This window comes from Ciona intestinalis, chromosome 10, assembly GCF_000224145.3.
Source record: "Ciona intestinalis chromosome 10, KH, whole genome shotgun sequence".
Taxonomy (NCBI): domain Eukaryota; kingdom Metazoa; phylum Chordata; class Ascidiacea; order Phlebobranchia; family Cionidae; genus Ciona; species Ciona intestinalis.
In genome coordinates, this window is record NC_020175.2 from 1,439,336 (window position 1) to 1,455,839 (window position 16,504).

The window sequence follows — 16,504 nt, forward strand, 5'->3', positions numbered from 1 at the left end:
ATTTTAAAGCCCAGAGGCTGGGGTGTGTAATGCGATACGAGCTACGATGTATTACAGATATGGTTTTAGACTCAAGTTTAAAATAACAAGCCTGGCATCAACGGGTTTTCCACCAACACACAGAATTACAGTAAGGTTTCAATACGTTTTAAAACTAGCGTTATAAACAGCTATTTATTGTCTTCTTTTAAATAAATTTTCTAGAAATAATATCAAAATGTAAATAAACTGCCTTTTCTATTATTTAACTGCGGTATTTATTTATATGTTACATTTTCATTGCTAAAGAACACTTTTAGTAATTGTGTAAATTTGAATTTTCTTTGCTTTGCCCATTGTTTGTGTCACAAGAGAAATGGATTACGAAACAAGTCCAACCATGAAGTTTGAGAATGCAGGGGATGCTGTAAATGATGAGGAGAAGAGTGAGAAGAGCAGCGCGAGTGATGGCAGTGAAGGATTCGTAAAAGGTGTTGATTTTACTTTTATTTATAAATTATAGCTTACAGTTATCTGCATAATTTATTCAACCTATTGAAACCATACTATTTCTCTATATCTTTTCCACATGTTATAAATTTAATAGCCGCTTACATGTTTTACTGTTATTCTTTGATAGTTTAAATTGATGTTTTTTTTTGTTATCTGATCCAAATTGGCCAATCATTTTACTGTTTCAGTTTTAAAGTTCTTAATTTTAAACTTTTTCCTAACCTGTCACTTGCAGCCTAAGCTATAAAAATCATTAGTTTTACTTTTTGTAATGCTCTCAACCAAGGCATAATATAGTTCAATAGTTGTTTTATAGTTTTATTTCAATTTAATAATGTCACAGGAGAATTTATATCCAGGACTGTTGTTTGTTGCTAATTCCTTCCTCTTTGTTGTTTAAGTTAATATAAGCTGTGTTACTGTATTTAAAGTAATAAATATTTTTTGGTATTTCATAATTCTAGCAAAGATGACCTGGACTAATGGGTCAATCCAATTAAAATCTACTGCGGTTGATTTATGGTTAATGACTTCCAGATTTTACATGCTGTACTTTGCTTAATTTTAAAACGATCGGAATATAATTTTTTATACTGCAGCCTTTATTATAGGTTAAATAACCCTCTAAACAGTTTTGTTCATCAGATATTACACTCATTCATAATGTCTTGAAACTCTTAACCAAGGTACTTGAGGGTTGACTCAACCTAGATGCCACAAGTACACTACAAAACTGGGCAGTGGCCCAGTGGGCATTGACAGCCAATATATCATTATCTTTAAACTACTAGAATAAAACATATTATTGCTCTCAGTCATTCTCAAAAAGACCATTTTACAAATTGACCTATCCATGATGTTCCAATGCTAAAGTTTTAATTATTATTTATAACTTTACATGGGTGTTCTGTTTCGTTAATTTCATGCCCGCATACAAATTACCAGATGTGGTATCGTATGAATTAAATGTAGAAATGTAACTTGTTTAGTTTCGCGTGGCAGGATAACTTTGTTATAACACTGGTGTTTCATACTCCTTGTGCCTGCTTACAAGCTAGCATTTCTATAACTTTGTGGAGGATTATTTAACTTGTTTTTAACTCTTCAGTTGATCAAGAATTAGAAGAACCAGAAGAACCGAATTCATTAAAAGAAAGTTTATCAAAAGTAGAAATTGTTGAACCCTCCGCCCCCTTTGTGTCAGAAGTTGAACCAGAAACGAAATCAGGTAAACAATTAGGTGGTGAGGTTTTTACTCTTTAGGGTAATGAACCTTTGGTCTAAATTACAAGGTTTCTTTGCAAGTCTTCCTGTATGACCTCTTCCATATAAAACAAAGTAGAAGTTAAGTAGTTGTCAAACTTATGGAACTTCATTGATTAATGTGGTAAACACATAAACTTCGACTCTGCTCGTTGTATAGATACCTAACAGTAAAGTTAAAGTTGTTTTAGGCTTAAAACTGGGCTGAGGCTAACAATATATATTCACCTATTTTAAAATTGGAGTAAAGAAAGCCCTTGAGGTAAAAGGTTACTCCTTACATTTTTCTATATGCATATTGTATATATACCGGCAGTACTGCACATCAGAATAAAGGCAGTTATGTTTTTTTACTATATTGGCATTGAAAAGGTTTATACTTTATTTTGCTGTATAAATTTTCTTTTTGGAAATTTTGGTGAAAAGCAAACTTAATTTAGAAACAAATTATATAAAAAAATAAGAATTGGGGTCTTGTCTTCAATGTTTGTGACAGCTTTAATTTCCACTATTAGTAACAAACCCAACATACAAATGTATTGTGTGCATAAAGGCTTTTTTGTTCAAACATAATCATGGTTGCCACTTGCCAGTGATTGATATTTCCTTTAATATTATAATGGGTTAAAACACAAGATCTTTGTGATGTTGTTGCTACCAGGCATAATATATAAGTATGTAGCCCTTTTGGAACATAAATTTAATTATGCCAACATTTTGTCTAGCCACATGGCGAGACATTATTCCTTATCAGTGATGTAAAATAAAATGAACATTTTTTCCAACAAAACTGATATTTACTTTTGAAAGCAAAATTCATTTTTGTTGTGACCTTTACCCAAGAATTAAAGTATGCAAAATATATTTCTAATGTATAAATTGTGCAAAAGATATTTCTGTTCTACCATAATCATGATTGCCAGCGATTCATTTTCTTTTCTTTATTTTTGCATGACAGAACTTCCACTAATAGAGAACCTTGATCCTCGTGGTAAGTTTGTATTTTGTTTCTTTTATTAATATTCTTGATCTGCATTTATTATTATTTTTGATCTGCATTAACAACATAATCCCAGCTGAACAATTACTGCTTTATTTAATCTTGTATTAGGGAAATGCATGGGTTTTTATTAGTTTATTAAGAGATTTACTTTTTCAAAAGTTTTTAAGGATTAAGTCTCAGCTTAAACAACATATACTTGGTCAAATGCTAAGTTTTATTATTTACCACAGCGTAGTGTAGGCAGTGTAAAACCCGTATCAGTTCTCATTCAGCAGCCTATTCAACAAGTTTTGTATCAGTTCAATCTGTTGCAACGGAAACTTATTGTCCTTAACGTTTCCCAGCCATGTGGGCATGTGACTACAACTCTCTATTGTGTGTTCAACTTGAATATTAAACACAACTTATGTTTATTTTTTAAGACATTAACGACTTGATTGTATTTGTAACCGTCTTGGTTCTTTTACAAGAGTTTACTAGGCGAAAGTTTTGTTTTCTATTTTATATAAACAACTCTGTTTCTATTTGTTAACAAACCAAGAAAGACAGTCATATTATTTGTAACAGTCTTGGAACCTTTACCAACTTTATTCAAGCAATGTTCATTACCCGTGTTATGTAAACAGTTTTGTTTCCATTTATACCACAAACTTAGACAGTCTCAATTTCTAATTTGATTGATTGTTTTGCGGGGCTCGCGGCGTGACGCGGTGGAGAAAAAGTTCCATGAATCTCGTGCCCATGCGAGATGACGTAGCCCAATGCATAATGCATGAACAGGTCGGTGAAACTACGAATCGATGGGACTGCCGTCCCTGCCTATGCCACTTCGTGCTCGGCGGGTGTATTCGTCTCTTCAAAGCAACAGACAGTGCTTGAAATATTAATGAACCGTTGGTCTTCATTCGTTCTTTATCTTTATGCTCTGCGTAGTCTCTTTCTTACCTTCACTTGCATAACAGCTTTAGTTGAATTGTTTTCCGTTGGGAAACTGTTCGCTTTAACGCAGTTTAAAGAGTTTCAGATTAAACCAGCGCTTTTACATTACAGTTCAATTTAGGAGCTTAAAAAGTTTAAATTAGTGTTTGACCTATCTAGAATCCTATTATTAACAACTACAATGGCAACTATCAGTTTTGGTAAGTACGACTTAACCTCATTTCCAAAGAAGTAGGTTAGTCGTTTCCAAGTTACAACATGGCGCAGATATCCCTTTGAACTTCGCTTTATTTCTCTAACCGTAACATTCTACGCAGAACAAGATTTTGCTTCAGAAAAATGCTTAAAAGCTTATTACGACCAGCTGCCTACTGAGACAGGTAAAAAGTGGGCGGAAATATTTCGTATTTGTACGCGCTAACCATACGCCAGGCAGCTTGTATTATTTTAAACTTTTACAACAGCTCCGTTTTCTCTTGACGGATTTTCGTCGGAGGCAAATATACCTTCGTATACCGACAACCTTGAGGCGGATCCGAACCAAGCGTATTCCGGCTTTGATTTCTCGGAGGAAAAAGCGGAAGAGCCTGTCCTCCAATCCCAGCCGGATCTTCTTTCTCATTCTGACGTCATTCCGCAAAAATTTGGGAGTCTTGATGACGTCAGAGAAGTTGATGACGTAGAAGATCGACCAGGTGCCTCACCGCGTTGCTTTCGTGTGTTGTTTGTTACGTAACGGCATTTCACATTGTGACGTCACCTGCATGCGGCACGTGATGTTTGTTCTAAGCATGATGCCGTTATGTTATGACGTCATCGCTTGTTGTTGTGAATAGTTTTTGCCCTGCACTTGTTAGTTTTGTCACCACATATTTACATCATATCCACTCGTTATCCAGAATTTCTCTTAAACAACTTCGCAAGCCACCAGCGGCGCAACAGAGCAATTTAACCGCAACACTTACAGCAGGGGTATGACGTAGTGTCGCGTCGCTATAGATAAGTAAACATTACCTTTTTATAGCCACGTATCAGGCCTTATCCATAGCTCTGCGTGTACGTTCATCACCATAAGTGCAACTTAACATATACAATAGATGTAAATATCTAAAAAGTTTTTGCACACTAAGTCACATACGTAATAAGGAATACCTCGTAAGCAGGCATGTGGTATTCGAAACAGAACACCCATATTATAACGACTATTGGTGCCCACGCCTCGCGGGGATAAATAGGTTGCATCAATTAATCATATATACATTTTACTATTTGCTTTTTAAATCGCATTGCGCTTTTCTTTTCACGCCTGTTCCAAACATTATTGATCGCGAGTCAAGTGTATTGATTGTTGGAATCGAACGCAATCAACAGAACAAGCTCACACGTTCAGCTGGTCATAATAATCTTGCCATGCACATACAGCAGCCATCCTGTACTTCTGGTAGTTTGTGTAAACGACTGTTAACACAGGGACAGAAGAAACCCACTTGGTGACGTATTTTGTAAAGGAGGAAGCAGCGTAAGTGAACAGAAAGCAGGTTAGACGGTGCTGTATGTTGCAATATGTAGACATGAACCCGTTGCCTTTGGCAAATGCAAGTTGGATATGGGGAAGTGACAGGTTTAATTCTCAAGGGGTTATTTAGCTTACTAGCTGTTAAGGCGTTAGATAAGGCATAAGTTTGTTTGGTTGTTTTAACTTGTTTGTTTGGTGCATAAAGTTTAATACGTCGCATACAAGGTGTGTTAAGCTACAGTGTATCGTTCGCAATAGAACACATTCGTTACTTATAACTCTTGGGTTGTCCTGCTAAGATATATGTTTAATTATAAGTTGCAACAAAACTGGTATTTACCATTATCTATACAGTTCAAATGCTATTGGTCGTTGAGATTATCTTATGTGTATTGGTTTACGTTCAAATGACGACCGACGTTTCTTATATATTTAATCGAAGCGTAACATTGGTGTACAATAATAATTTGTTTTGTTATTTTAAGCACAATAAACGACCTTTACCCCCTTGTATTGCGCAATCAGTGTGTTTGTATGTTTTCAGTAAATACTCTTTACCCTTATTAGATAAGGCAAACCTAAATAAGACGCCGAGGACTCGAGGCGGCTGTAAAAAGGCGCAAGTCCTATATCCGATTAATTTTTGCTATAGTACCCTTTCTACTACCAAATGGGACGATAAAAATAATGAAAACATGAACTATCTTACCCGAACTTACTAATACAGTATTGTTTTGTGGTCGAACCCCAGTTTTGAATACGTTCGGATAGTTGGGATACGGATATGATGCTATAATTACTTTACTATGGAAGTTGGGTAATCGCCAACGCTCAGATTGCTTCCTCAATAAGCTGTGTTGTTAATTTGTGCCAGGATCTATACATAACACGTTCTGGCTTAATTTCGTGTTTAATTTTTTGCTATTGCTTAGTGTGTTTAATTTGTTACTATTGCGCAGATTTTATTGTCTGTTTAGCGTAGAATCTGTAAATCGTTTAATATATAGTAACGAAAATATAAGGTATAAAGAAAATGGGTAGACATTTAATAATGCTAAATTGTATCAATTACTATTTACAAGGGCGGCCTAAAAGTTATTAGGACATAAAACGGTGAAAATGCGACAAAAATGTGTTTACGATGCGAAACAATGTGACAATACTGTTTCCACGTAATAGTAAACGTATTCAAGATACTGTGGTAGGAATTGCACAATAGTTCTTCTGCTGTAATTAACCCTCAACGCATGTGCGCGTGAGTGTGCATGAGTCTATGACGTGGCACACACATGCGCACACGCGCTCAAGTGTGGTAGCTGAAGCAGCTGGCAGGTTATTACGCAGCACCGTACACGTGTGACGTGGGTCAGGAAGTTAGGATTAAGATCCTGATTATAGATCTTATGCATCACATACTACCCACGTCTTTGGCAGTTGTTTTAAACAGTTTAGTTTTTAAAAGTATATAGTTGAGGCTTGAGGGTAAAGTACTGGTAAATTGCATCTTTAGTTTAAACAAGAAGATTAAATTTCTGAACTAAAAAGTGTCCCATGGTATTCTTTATTAATGATTATGGTCCAACATTTTACTTTTGTTAGTGTTTCTTTAATACATGTTATTTCTCCAAGAATCCTATCTGTTTGTTTAATTTTATTTAACTTTCTGATCAAACAAGATGTCGAAGGGAGACTCAAAGGCAGAGGAAGTAAAACACGAGCTTGGAGGTAAAAGCCTTCGTGTTGGCCCGTAGCTCTCTTTGTTTGTTGGTGGAATGCAAGGTTATGGTAGTGGTAGATATGTTTGTAATTTGGTTCCGGTCATTTAGTTGACGATGTTGTTTGTATCGTTTTAAAATTCCATATATAACGACTATTGTTTTACTGTTACTTTTCATCTTGCTAATGTTGAATACTACCCTAAGCCTGCTTTAATGTAAGCAGAGAGTCCAAACATAGTTCTTCATTTAGTTTATTTCAAATAATGTGGCAAACCCTACTTTGCGATGGGGCCTCCCCCATGGCCATATAGAAAAGAATAAATCATGAATTACAAAGGCATGGAGATATTTCCATTATTCGCTATTACTCATATACCCTATTTTGTAACACGTGGTACGCACCGGAGTTATTTCAATTTGAATTAAGCTTGAACACACACATCGCATGTTGTCAGTACCACGCACATTTCAAGTGCCACAAGCTTGCTAATGCTGTTCACAACCCTCGTGCTTCAGATCATCATGCTTAACTACATTCTACACAAACGTGCTGCTGTGTGTATAACATCGCATGCGATACAGTTTGTTATGTTAGTGCATTCTACACCACCCCCTTGCTTCACTCACTGGGGGGGTATGTGAAGATTGTTTCACCAACTGGGGGCCCGGCCCAGTGGGGGGTATGTAAAAGTTACCAGATGCTGTGTTCACATCCTGCTCATCTTTCACTAAAGTCCTTACTTACTCCTCTGTTGAGCATCCTGTATAACTGATGCTTCAGCAGAGGAGGACACACAACCTGAATTAGAGCCAGAAACTAAACCCGAGATGCCGGAGCCTTTGATAGATCTTGCACCAAAAGATCCAATCGACACATTGCTTCCTCAAAGTTCTGAGGAGGACATAGAGGATAAACCTCTTACTCCTGATCCAGAGCCGGTAAAGGAGCAAGTTGAAGATATACCGGAAGATCCTCTTCCGGACTCTACAACGAGTGCTGCTGAAATTTCACCACTTTTAAAGTTTTCGATTGGTGGAGGTAGTTGTTGTGTTTGTTGATCATTTAGAAATCTGTGGTGTTTTGTACGATTAAATTCCATATAGGTGCATGACTTTATCATTATAATTATTTATTAATTAATAATAATATTTAGGCATTTGACCAAGTATGTAGGCTATGTGAAACTATACTGTTATGCCTATGCACTTTAATATCATTGCGTTTTATTTTGGTTTGTCAGATAATGAAGTTGATAGCTCAGAAAAGGAAAAAGACCCAGGTATAGATTAAGTTACAATGGCATATATGCAGAGACCATTACCAGCATTTAGCCTTGCCCATGTTATGTGCTTTACATATACAAGCAGTTGTCTTGTTGTAAACATAGCCATTAAACGTTTAGTTACAATGCAGCTTAATTAACAGCATTCACCACAAATATGGGTCATGAGTTTTGCATGAAAGTCGAGATAACCATCACAAATCACCTGCAGTGGTGCAGCTAACATGAAAACACTAAAAAAGGGATTGTACTGTGTTAATGAAAAGTTGGATTTGCTATGTCAGCTTTGCCAGTTATTTGTTTTTTAGCAAATATGGTTTTAAAAATTTATGAACAAAACTTTTTGGTGTCTAAAATAACAGGAACAGTAACATAAGTACATAACAATGAAATACTACATGAGCTGCGCCACTGCATGTTCAAATGTTCCATGTTTATACCCTGGATTTCTATTTTCTAACCAAGCCAAGATTATCAAAAGTTAAAATATTTGTGGCATGCTGTATTTTGATAGCTATAGCATGGTGGTTTTGCTTAGTCATGGTTGCAGTGTTGCAGTTTAGCTTAGTTATTTATTTTCATTATTCTAATGTATAAAATTTTTTTCATTTCTTTTATTTTAACCAATTTTTTTACTTTAAGCCTTCTTTACATGGAAAGCAAGAGGTAAGTATTACCTGTAAACGCCACATAAAACAATTCTTTAAATTTAGACCAATAGTATTGTACTAACAACTACACACTTATCTTTACAGTTAAGGATCTTTTGTATTGGAGAGATATCAAAGTTTCAGGAGTTGTATTCGGACTTACTCTACTTGTTCTGTTGTCATTATGCTGTTTCAGTGTTGTGTCGGTCATATCTTATCTAACATTGTCTCTACTCACCGTCACTGTTGCATTCAGACTTTATAAACTTGTATTGCAAACTTTGAACGGAACTCAACAACCAAATCCATTTCAGTAAGTACATTATTGCTATGTTAATGCAATAGCTGGTAATACAAATGTCACTGCCACGCCATGAAAAATTCTATTCATTTATACTGTTGTGTTACCGCAGTGGTTTCAGTAAAGTTTTTCCAAGTGCTTGTTACAAGGCACTGTTGTTGATTAGTGTGTGTTAATGATAAAATCTCCAACCCATTGTTGTTCCAAAAAAACTGACAAGCCAGACATACACATGTGTGCCATTAAGGTGACACTTAGTAGGTAACCAAAATCCTATTCTTCTTACAGAAATTTATAAACTTGTATTCTTGTCAGGTCATTATTAGACATGGAGGTAACTTTATCAAAAGATCAAATCCATAAATATGCGGATGTCATTCTTGATCATCTTAACTGTACCCTTGTGTGTACACGGGATCTTGTGCTTGTGAAAAATATGGTGGCATCGCTTAAGGTGAATATACTTTTTGAATATAATGGCAATTATATTTTCACGGTTTAGGTATTTGTAGTGCTTTAGGTATACACTTTGAATAAAATCACATTTTTATTGTTGTAGTAAAACAAGTTTTAATGTGAGTCAAAATAACAGCTAGTAAAATGTTTGAACTCGTAAAGTAGTATTTCACAGTTAGTTCGAAACCTTAAACACTTATAAATGTTTAATGTTACTTTAACCTTGTTGTACGCACGCAGCCTTACATGAAGATTTTTTCCTGCCCTAAAATTTTTTCCAGTCTGTATTTAAACATCTGATTTGATCACCTAAATTTATAATCCTTAAATTAAATTTTTTAATTTTTCTAGTTTGCTGTATTCATGTGGTTGCTCACATACATCGGATGTTGTTTCAATGGACTTACTCTGCTTATTCTTGGTAAATATATGTTATATGAGAATCTACCTATGTCTTCTAATACCTTCAGAACAAAAACTCTTTGTAGGAAGATTTTATAATATGACACTGACTGATTTTATATTTGTTCCAGGAGATCAAACACAAAAGTAATTCTTAACCTTATTAAAACAATTTTAAAGGGAAAATCGTAATTAAAGACCTTTTAAACATGTGTGTCATACCAACCCTCCCAACTTAAATCCTAGGTGTAAAAACTTTTAATAACAGATTTTATTTCAAACTGCTTTAAACAACATGGTATTTAAACAGGTGTAATCGCTGCTTTCGTTTTACCGCCAATATATGAGAAATACCAAGTTCCCATTGATAACCATTACAACCTTGTTGCTCAAAAGTTCGCACAAGTTGCCAACGCTGTCCGATCTAAAATTCCTGGTGCCAAACCCAAGACTCAGTAGTGTGCATCATAATTGAACTCCAGCTATCCTTGTGGGGCCCATGGTATATATTACCTTGGGTTGGTGGTCTCTTCTGCAGCCTGGTGGTTAAAAGTCTCTTAGCTGTGAATGGTTGTCGTATTTGTGTGTTTGTGTGTGTAGAATCCTTTGACTGTAGATACAAATAACTTACCATATATTATTACTTTGCCTTTAACAGGCTGTGATATCTTTGTTTCTGAGGTACATTTTCCTTTTCCATCAAGCCTATATAAGCATGTTGTCATGTATGCGCCATTATATCTCATTCTAGCGCCTTCTGTGTACAAAGCTTCATCTGTATAAAGCATGAACACAACTGCGACTTAAATCAAACACACTTTAAAATCAAATATTCTAATTAGGTTTGCATCATTTTACAAATGTTTCAAATTCCTTCAACGTCAATACACGCAACGGGGTTCACGATTAGACAAATTCACCGCTTATGTTTCTGAAATAAAATCGACATTTAACTATTGGTTGTTTGGAATAATGTAATAGACTAACTCTGGTTTGCATCCTATATCCCTTGCTGGCTTATTGTGCCACAAGTTCTCAGTCGTTCAAAGATGGTCCACGTTTCTATTGTACAAAGAGTGACAATATATTCGTCCCGACTGATATGTGTGTACCGGTGTCGTGGTATATTCATTCCGATTGATATATTTGTACCGGGCGCTATTGCGCATGCGCCAAGACTCCTAGCAAATACAATACGAGCTCTAATAAATACGTACCGACTGAAAAGGTCCGGGGGAAAACATGCTATACCATCAGTACTGTTGGCGTCGCTATAGTTCAGTTTTAGGTGTTACGTAGCGCTATAACATATTTAAAGCTGGATCGGTAAAAAATCCATAAATATGTTTTTTTTATATATAACAAATATTAATATTCATAATAATTATTATTATTTTTTTTAATAATTAAAATTTTATCTCACAATCGGTACCGCTGAGGTCTAGTTATAGTACAGTGTCCAAATTTTATGTTAGTAGCACGCGTAGAAGCACTATGGTTGAATGTATTAAAGGGAGCCCTTATAATTTATTGTATTCTAGAATCACCTTGGTTCACCAACACCGTAAATTATAAGTAAAATGTGCTTATTGAACTAGCATAAACTGTTTCTAGGTTACAAATACCATACCAACAGAGTTCTGCTATCTTTAAATAAAAAAAAACTAACGTTTTAGCGTGTAAACGTCGTGTCTAGAAAGTTTTCAACGGAAGGTCGTAATAAATTTGGAGCGGGTGGTCATTGTATTTGTTCCGACCCACTACACGTGCGCAATAGCGCCGGGTACAAATATATCAATCGGAACGAATATATTACGACACCCGGACATCGAAACGTTTTTCAGTCGGTCCCTATTTAATAGACCTCGTATTGTGCTTGTTCCGATCTACTGCGCACGCCCTCATCTTAATTGTAGAATTTATTCTTTAATCTCTTGGTTAAAATGAAATCATAATATAGTACAGGTGAGAAAATGGGACACTTAAGCACATATTAACGAATATTTCTAAAATCAAAATACATGACTGTATTTGGGAGATAAATTAGTACTAACATTTCTTTATTAATTGACAATAATTCAAAAAAAAGTAATAAAACACAGGAGGTTATTTACCGATTCGCACAACAGGTTAAATTTTACAATTTCGAAATTACAAAGGATAAGACGAGATAGTTTTAATATATACTTTAAAAGTTTAAAATCATTGTTAAACTTGATTAATAAATGTATTTAATATTGTGAATAGACCTAAATAATTGTATTGCTATAGTTTTTAGCATGTTACCTATACAATATATTATTGAGCACGGTAGTGGTAATATAGATCCTTTTTCGTCGAACAGTTGTTCTTGGCGTTGTTGTTGTTGTTGTTGCTGATAGGGTGATTATTTTCCGCACTTATCTTAATTCTCAATTCTAGCATTTATTCTTTATTCTCTTGATTGAAATCAAATCGTAATATATATTTATAATTTTTGGACTAACTTTTCAGATTTAAAACCGCATGATTAGCGAATAATTAACGATTACTTTCCTCGTGTACTTTACATAGCGGAAACACTGTCTGGAACACAAATCTGTCAAAATGCTAACATCGGTTTAGTACAGTTTACATCGTAAAATCAAAAAAGGCTGTAATTTTTTGCTAAAATAAGGTTGGTACTTACTATACTCAGCACTGCAGAGATGGAATATTTAACTGCGGATTATTCAATGGCCATTTTTGGTTGTGTTTGTATAACAGTAATGTATAACAGTAAGCATTAATTTCCTACGAATTCTTAAATAAAGCCAATTTAATAGAAAGGTATTCCAATGTTTACATACTTTAACTTTAGCAGCACTAGCATAGCAGCAAGTAACTAAAATTTGTAGTTACCTACAAAGGGTAATGTTGTTACTTAAGTTATGAACGTAGTTTACGCGAAGACTGACATGCACCAATATTTATTGTTGCCTTGTACATTGTAAGTCATATTGTGTTCTGTATATAATATGTTATGCAGATCAAATTCAAGGAAAGTATAGAAGTTAAAGAGATGATTTTCTATGCATAGCAACAAGGAATCGAACATGTGTTAGTTATTTCTCAGACAATAGTGTACTATAGTAGTATAATACCATATCATGTTTATGTACCACTATTCATAGGGGTACCACTATTCATGCCTTGTCACCCCAATTTTCAAAATAATTGTGAGATAAAGTGTTTTGGCCCAAGTTTACAGATCACCACAAATTTTAACCTGCTGTTGAGTGTCTAGCCTATAGAAACAATCAGGCCCAAACCATACTCGAATCATACTATTCAATGAAGTTTGTTTATGTTTCAAGCTGTGATCGTATATGCATTTAATCACTTCACACTAGATTTTTAAAATGTGAATCCCGATGCCAATCTTAAATCACCGTTTTGTTTTGTGCAATACTAAATTTGTTGGGTATTACCATTCAAAAAATGGGTTGTACCTGTTAATTTATTCAATACATTGTTATCATACAATAACATGTTTTACTTTTTGTTAAACACAAATGAGTTTCATAGTGAACTATTTAATGCAAATTTTTGTTTACATCTGTGAGTTAAACTAGGTCACCTGGTCAAACATAATGTGGCTTTGTGATAAGCTAATTTTTATAAATGTGGACGAGACAGATATAATGCATAGAAAATAGAACTGTATTTCACACAATGCTTCTTCATTTGTTTTAGTATTCAAAATGTGTGCAGTTAAGTAATAAATGTGCAATAAGCTAATATACATAAACATTTTATGTATTCTTTGTCAAACTTTACTATTCTCTGTCAAACTATAATGTTGCAACCCCCATTAGGGGACCCTGCGTATGTATTCTATACAAAAGGGACCAGGCGTATATTTTTTAGTTAAATTTAGGTAAAGCTTGGACTTAAAAACAAATTTAAAGGTTTGAAAGTCTAAAACACACCAATAGTTTGTTTTCTGTTTTGAAAAAAGTCAAAAACAAGACCTAGAAGCGGGTAATTTGTAAAATTTGGGTCCCTTTTTTGGGACGTTGCCGACGTAGCGGCCGTAGCGGAAATAGTGAACTGAATATTGTAGACATAGCGAACTTGCACTAATTAAACGGACCGGTGACATTTTAGTCATTTAATAAGCGTAATTTTTATATTATTTTGCAAAAAATGTATTAAAAGATTAATAAAAGATATTTTACACCTTCCCAGAAAAGGAAAACGCAAACAAAACTTAACAAGTTTGTTTAAACCCAAAGGGCTATTTTATATTTTTTTCTAAAGATGCTTGACAGGGTAAATGTAAGCCATTTTACGCTTGCAACAAAACATAATTGTCTAAACACATTGAAAAGTCGGGGTGTTTGCTTGATTCTGGACTCACAATAGCAGCAGTGAGACCACTCGGTGTTTCTATGACCGATATCATCTATCTTAATGTTTAAATTATACGTGCCCATCCATTAGAGCTTTGCTCTCTTGTTGTTGTTGTTGTTGGTTTTTGGACGACTTTTTTCCGCACTTACCTCAATTTTCAATTTTAGCATTTATTCTTTATTCTCTTGATTGAAATCAAATCATAATATATATTTATAAATTTTAGACTGAATTTTCAAATTTAAAACCGCACTATGAGCGATTAATTAACGATTACTTTTCTCATGCACATTTACATAGCGGAAACACTGTCCCGAGTTTGGCGGGAAACGACGGCACGCGTGTTGTATCCACACAACGATTCACGACTGAATCAAACTATTAGCATTTAAGTGGGGACGCATTAAATGCACTACTCTTATACCGTATTATCATTAATCGTAATTGAAACATTATTTTTAATTCAACATCATGTGATTAATATTAACTTCTAACATTACCTGATTATTGCGTGATTACGGTTTGTCAAAATTCATGAAAACAAACGTTTTTAAGCGACGACAATGTTAACCAGTGTAAGTTTACAATAAACACATGGTACAAGAGTTGTACAAAGCGTATTTACACATATTCTTTACCAATCACTCAATCCTCATATGTCATAAGTTTCATTAGTTATAATACATGTATAAATACATTCTGCCTACTGCTCTGCAGTCACCAATGGCGACTAGAACCCGCTTTGTTGGTTACTTCAGATTTATTTTTGATCGAGCCTAGTCGACCGTTGTAGTAAAAGGATTTATTAATATAGCAGGGTGGGGGTAGATGGGACACCTTTTCATTTTGTTTTCTCTTTTCATTTGGTAGTAAACAAAGAACATTTAATGAATTATAAAACCGTATCTTCACGACTTCCACAGACCGTTGTTAATTTTTTAAAACACGATCAGGCTATTTGGATATTATGTGTTAAAAGTGTACCATCTTCCCCGACTCTACTATCTTATGCTAATTAGTTTAAAACGTGCTCATTCATTAGATCTGTGATCTCTTGTTGGCAATTTTCTGTTATTACACCATCTATGATTACCACAGAAACAAAAAGTACAAATTCAACGGTCGGAACAAAAATATCGCGGACCGGACTAATTGGTCAACTCTGTCCTAGATCCCAAGTCCACTGGTAGGCCTATGTCATGTTGTATGGAGAGTGGGCAAATTAGCCGCCTTAAAAATATAAAACTGTTTATTGTACTGCTACCCATGTATATATAAGCGGATATTTTGGTGCAGGAAGATGGGATACCTTTTACTTTACTTTTTTGTGCCATTGGGTAATAAACAAAGAATATTCAAAGAAATATAAAGCCGTTTCCTCACGAATCCCACAGACCGTTGTTGATTAGGATATTATGTGCTAAAAGTTTCCCCTTACCCCACAGAACTATATACATTGGCTCAAAAGTTAGTTCACTTATAATGCAACAATCATCTAAAGTATAGTTTAGGCAGGGCATCTGAAGTTGATTTAATAGAAATAAATATTCGTTGTCGCTTGTTTGTACGTCAGCTTGATTTATTTAAAACATGTAACGCAGCCATGTTGTAATAAGTGATAAAGTATTAATTATCATTTCGAACAGAACTAGACTTCAGTTTAAAGCTTGATAAATATGTTAAGTTTGAACAGAAGAGTTTTCCGGTAATTGTGAGACATTTAAAATCTAGATTATAAATGTATTCGCTTCCTTATATTTGAGTTAAGGTATTATATTTTCGAAAGCTCTGGTTTTAAAAGTCCAACTTTAATTTTCAATATTGCTTTTTATAACGTTTGTAATTTGGAACCAAACTGAAAAGTATTTCAGTTTTTAAACAGCAGCACGGACAAACAAAATAGGAGGTTGGGGTATGATAGGTTATGTTTTTTACTTCAGTTTCTCGTCCCATTTGGTGGTAAACAACACATATTTACCACATTTTATATAAACTGCATTTATACGAATTTAAAACGGCCTTGTTATTGTTAGTTGTTTAAAACACGACAGAGAAATTTCTAATAAACATCGCTGCAAATTTAGGATAATATCTTCCACTTACCAAA

At 34.5% G+C, this 16,504-nt stretch overlaps 1 protein-coding gene and 1 long non-coding RNA gene across 14 annotated transcripts; both read left to right on the forward strand.

The window, feature by feature from the left end:
* The first annotated feature begins 262 nt into the window (after positions 1–262).
* On the forward strand, positions 263–10,979 carry rtn (reticulon). 13 transcript variants are annotated; one of them, XM_026836197.1, is made up of 12 exons: positions 263–470; positions 1,601–1,720; positions 2,714–2,746; positions 4,015–4,077; positions 4,162–4,392; positions 7,713–7,970; positions 8,173–8,211; positions 8,857–8,880; positions 8,970–9,177; positions 9,481–9,619; positions 9,973–10,042; positions 10,334–10,979. In XM_026836197.1, the coding sequence occupies exons 1-12, from the start codon at positions 356–358 to the stop codon at positions 10,480–10,482; spliced, it is 1,449 nt and encodes a 482-aa protein (XP_026691998.1). In that variant the 5' UTR covers positions 263–355; the 3' UTR covers positions 10,483–10,979.
* A 1,544-nt stretch (positions 10,980–12,523) lies between these two features.
* Positions 12,524–13,532, forward strand: LOC108949843. The gene is made up of 2 exons (XR_001974915.2): positions 12,524–12,767; positions 13,031–13,532. It is a non-coding gene; the product is annotated as an uncharacterized LOC108949843 (long non-coding RNA).
* The last annotated feature ends 2,972 nt before the right edge of the window (positions 13,533–16,504 follow it).

Bases quoted from the DNA above. Each gene is read 5' to 3' on its own strand.
- rtn (XM_026836197.1), top strand. From the start codon at position 356: ATGGATTACGAAACAAGTCCAACCATGAAGTTTGAGAATGCAGGGGAT. The intron at 2,747-4,014 runs GTAAGTTTGTAT...CATTCTACGCAG, and splicing joins AGAGAACCTTGATCCTCGTG to AACAAGATTTTGCTTCAGAA. The intron at 10,043-10,333 runs GTAAATATATGT...GTATTTAAACAG, and splicing joins ACTTACTCTGCTTATTCTTG to GTGTAATCGCTGCTTTCGTT.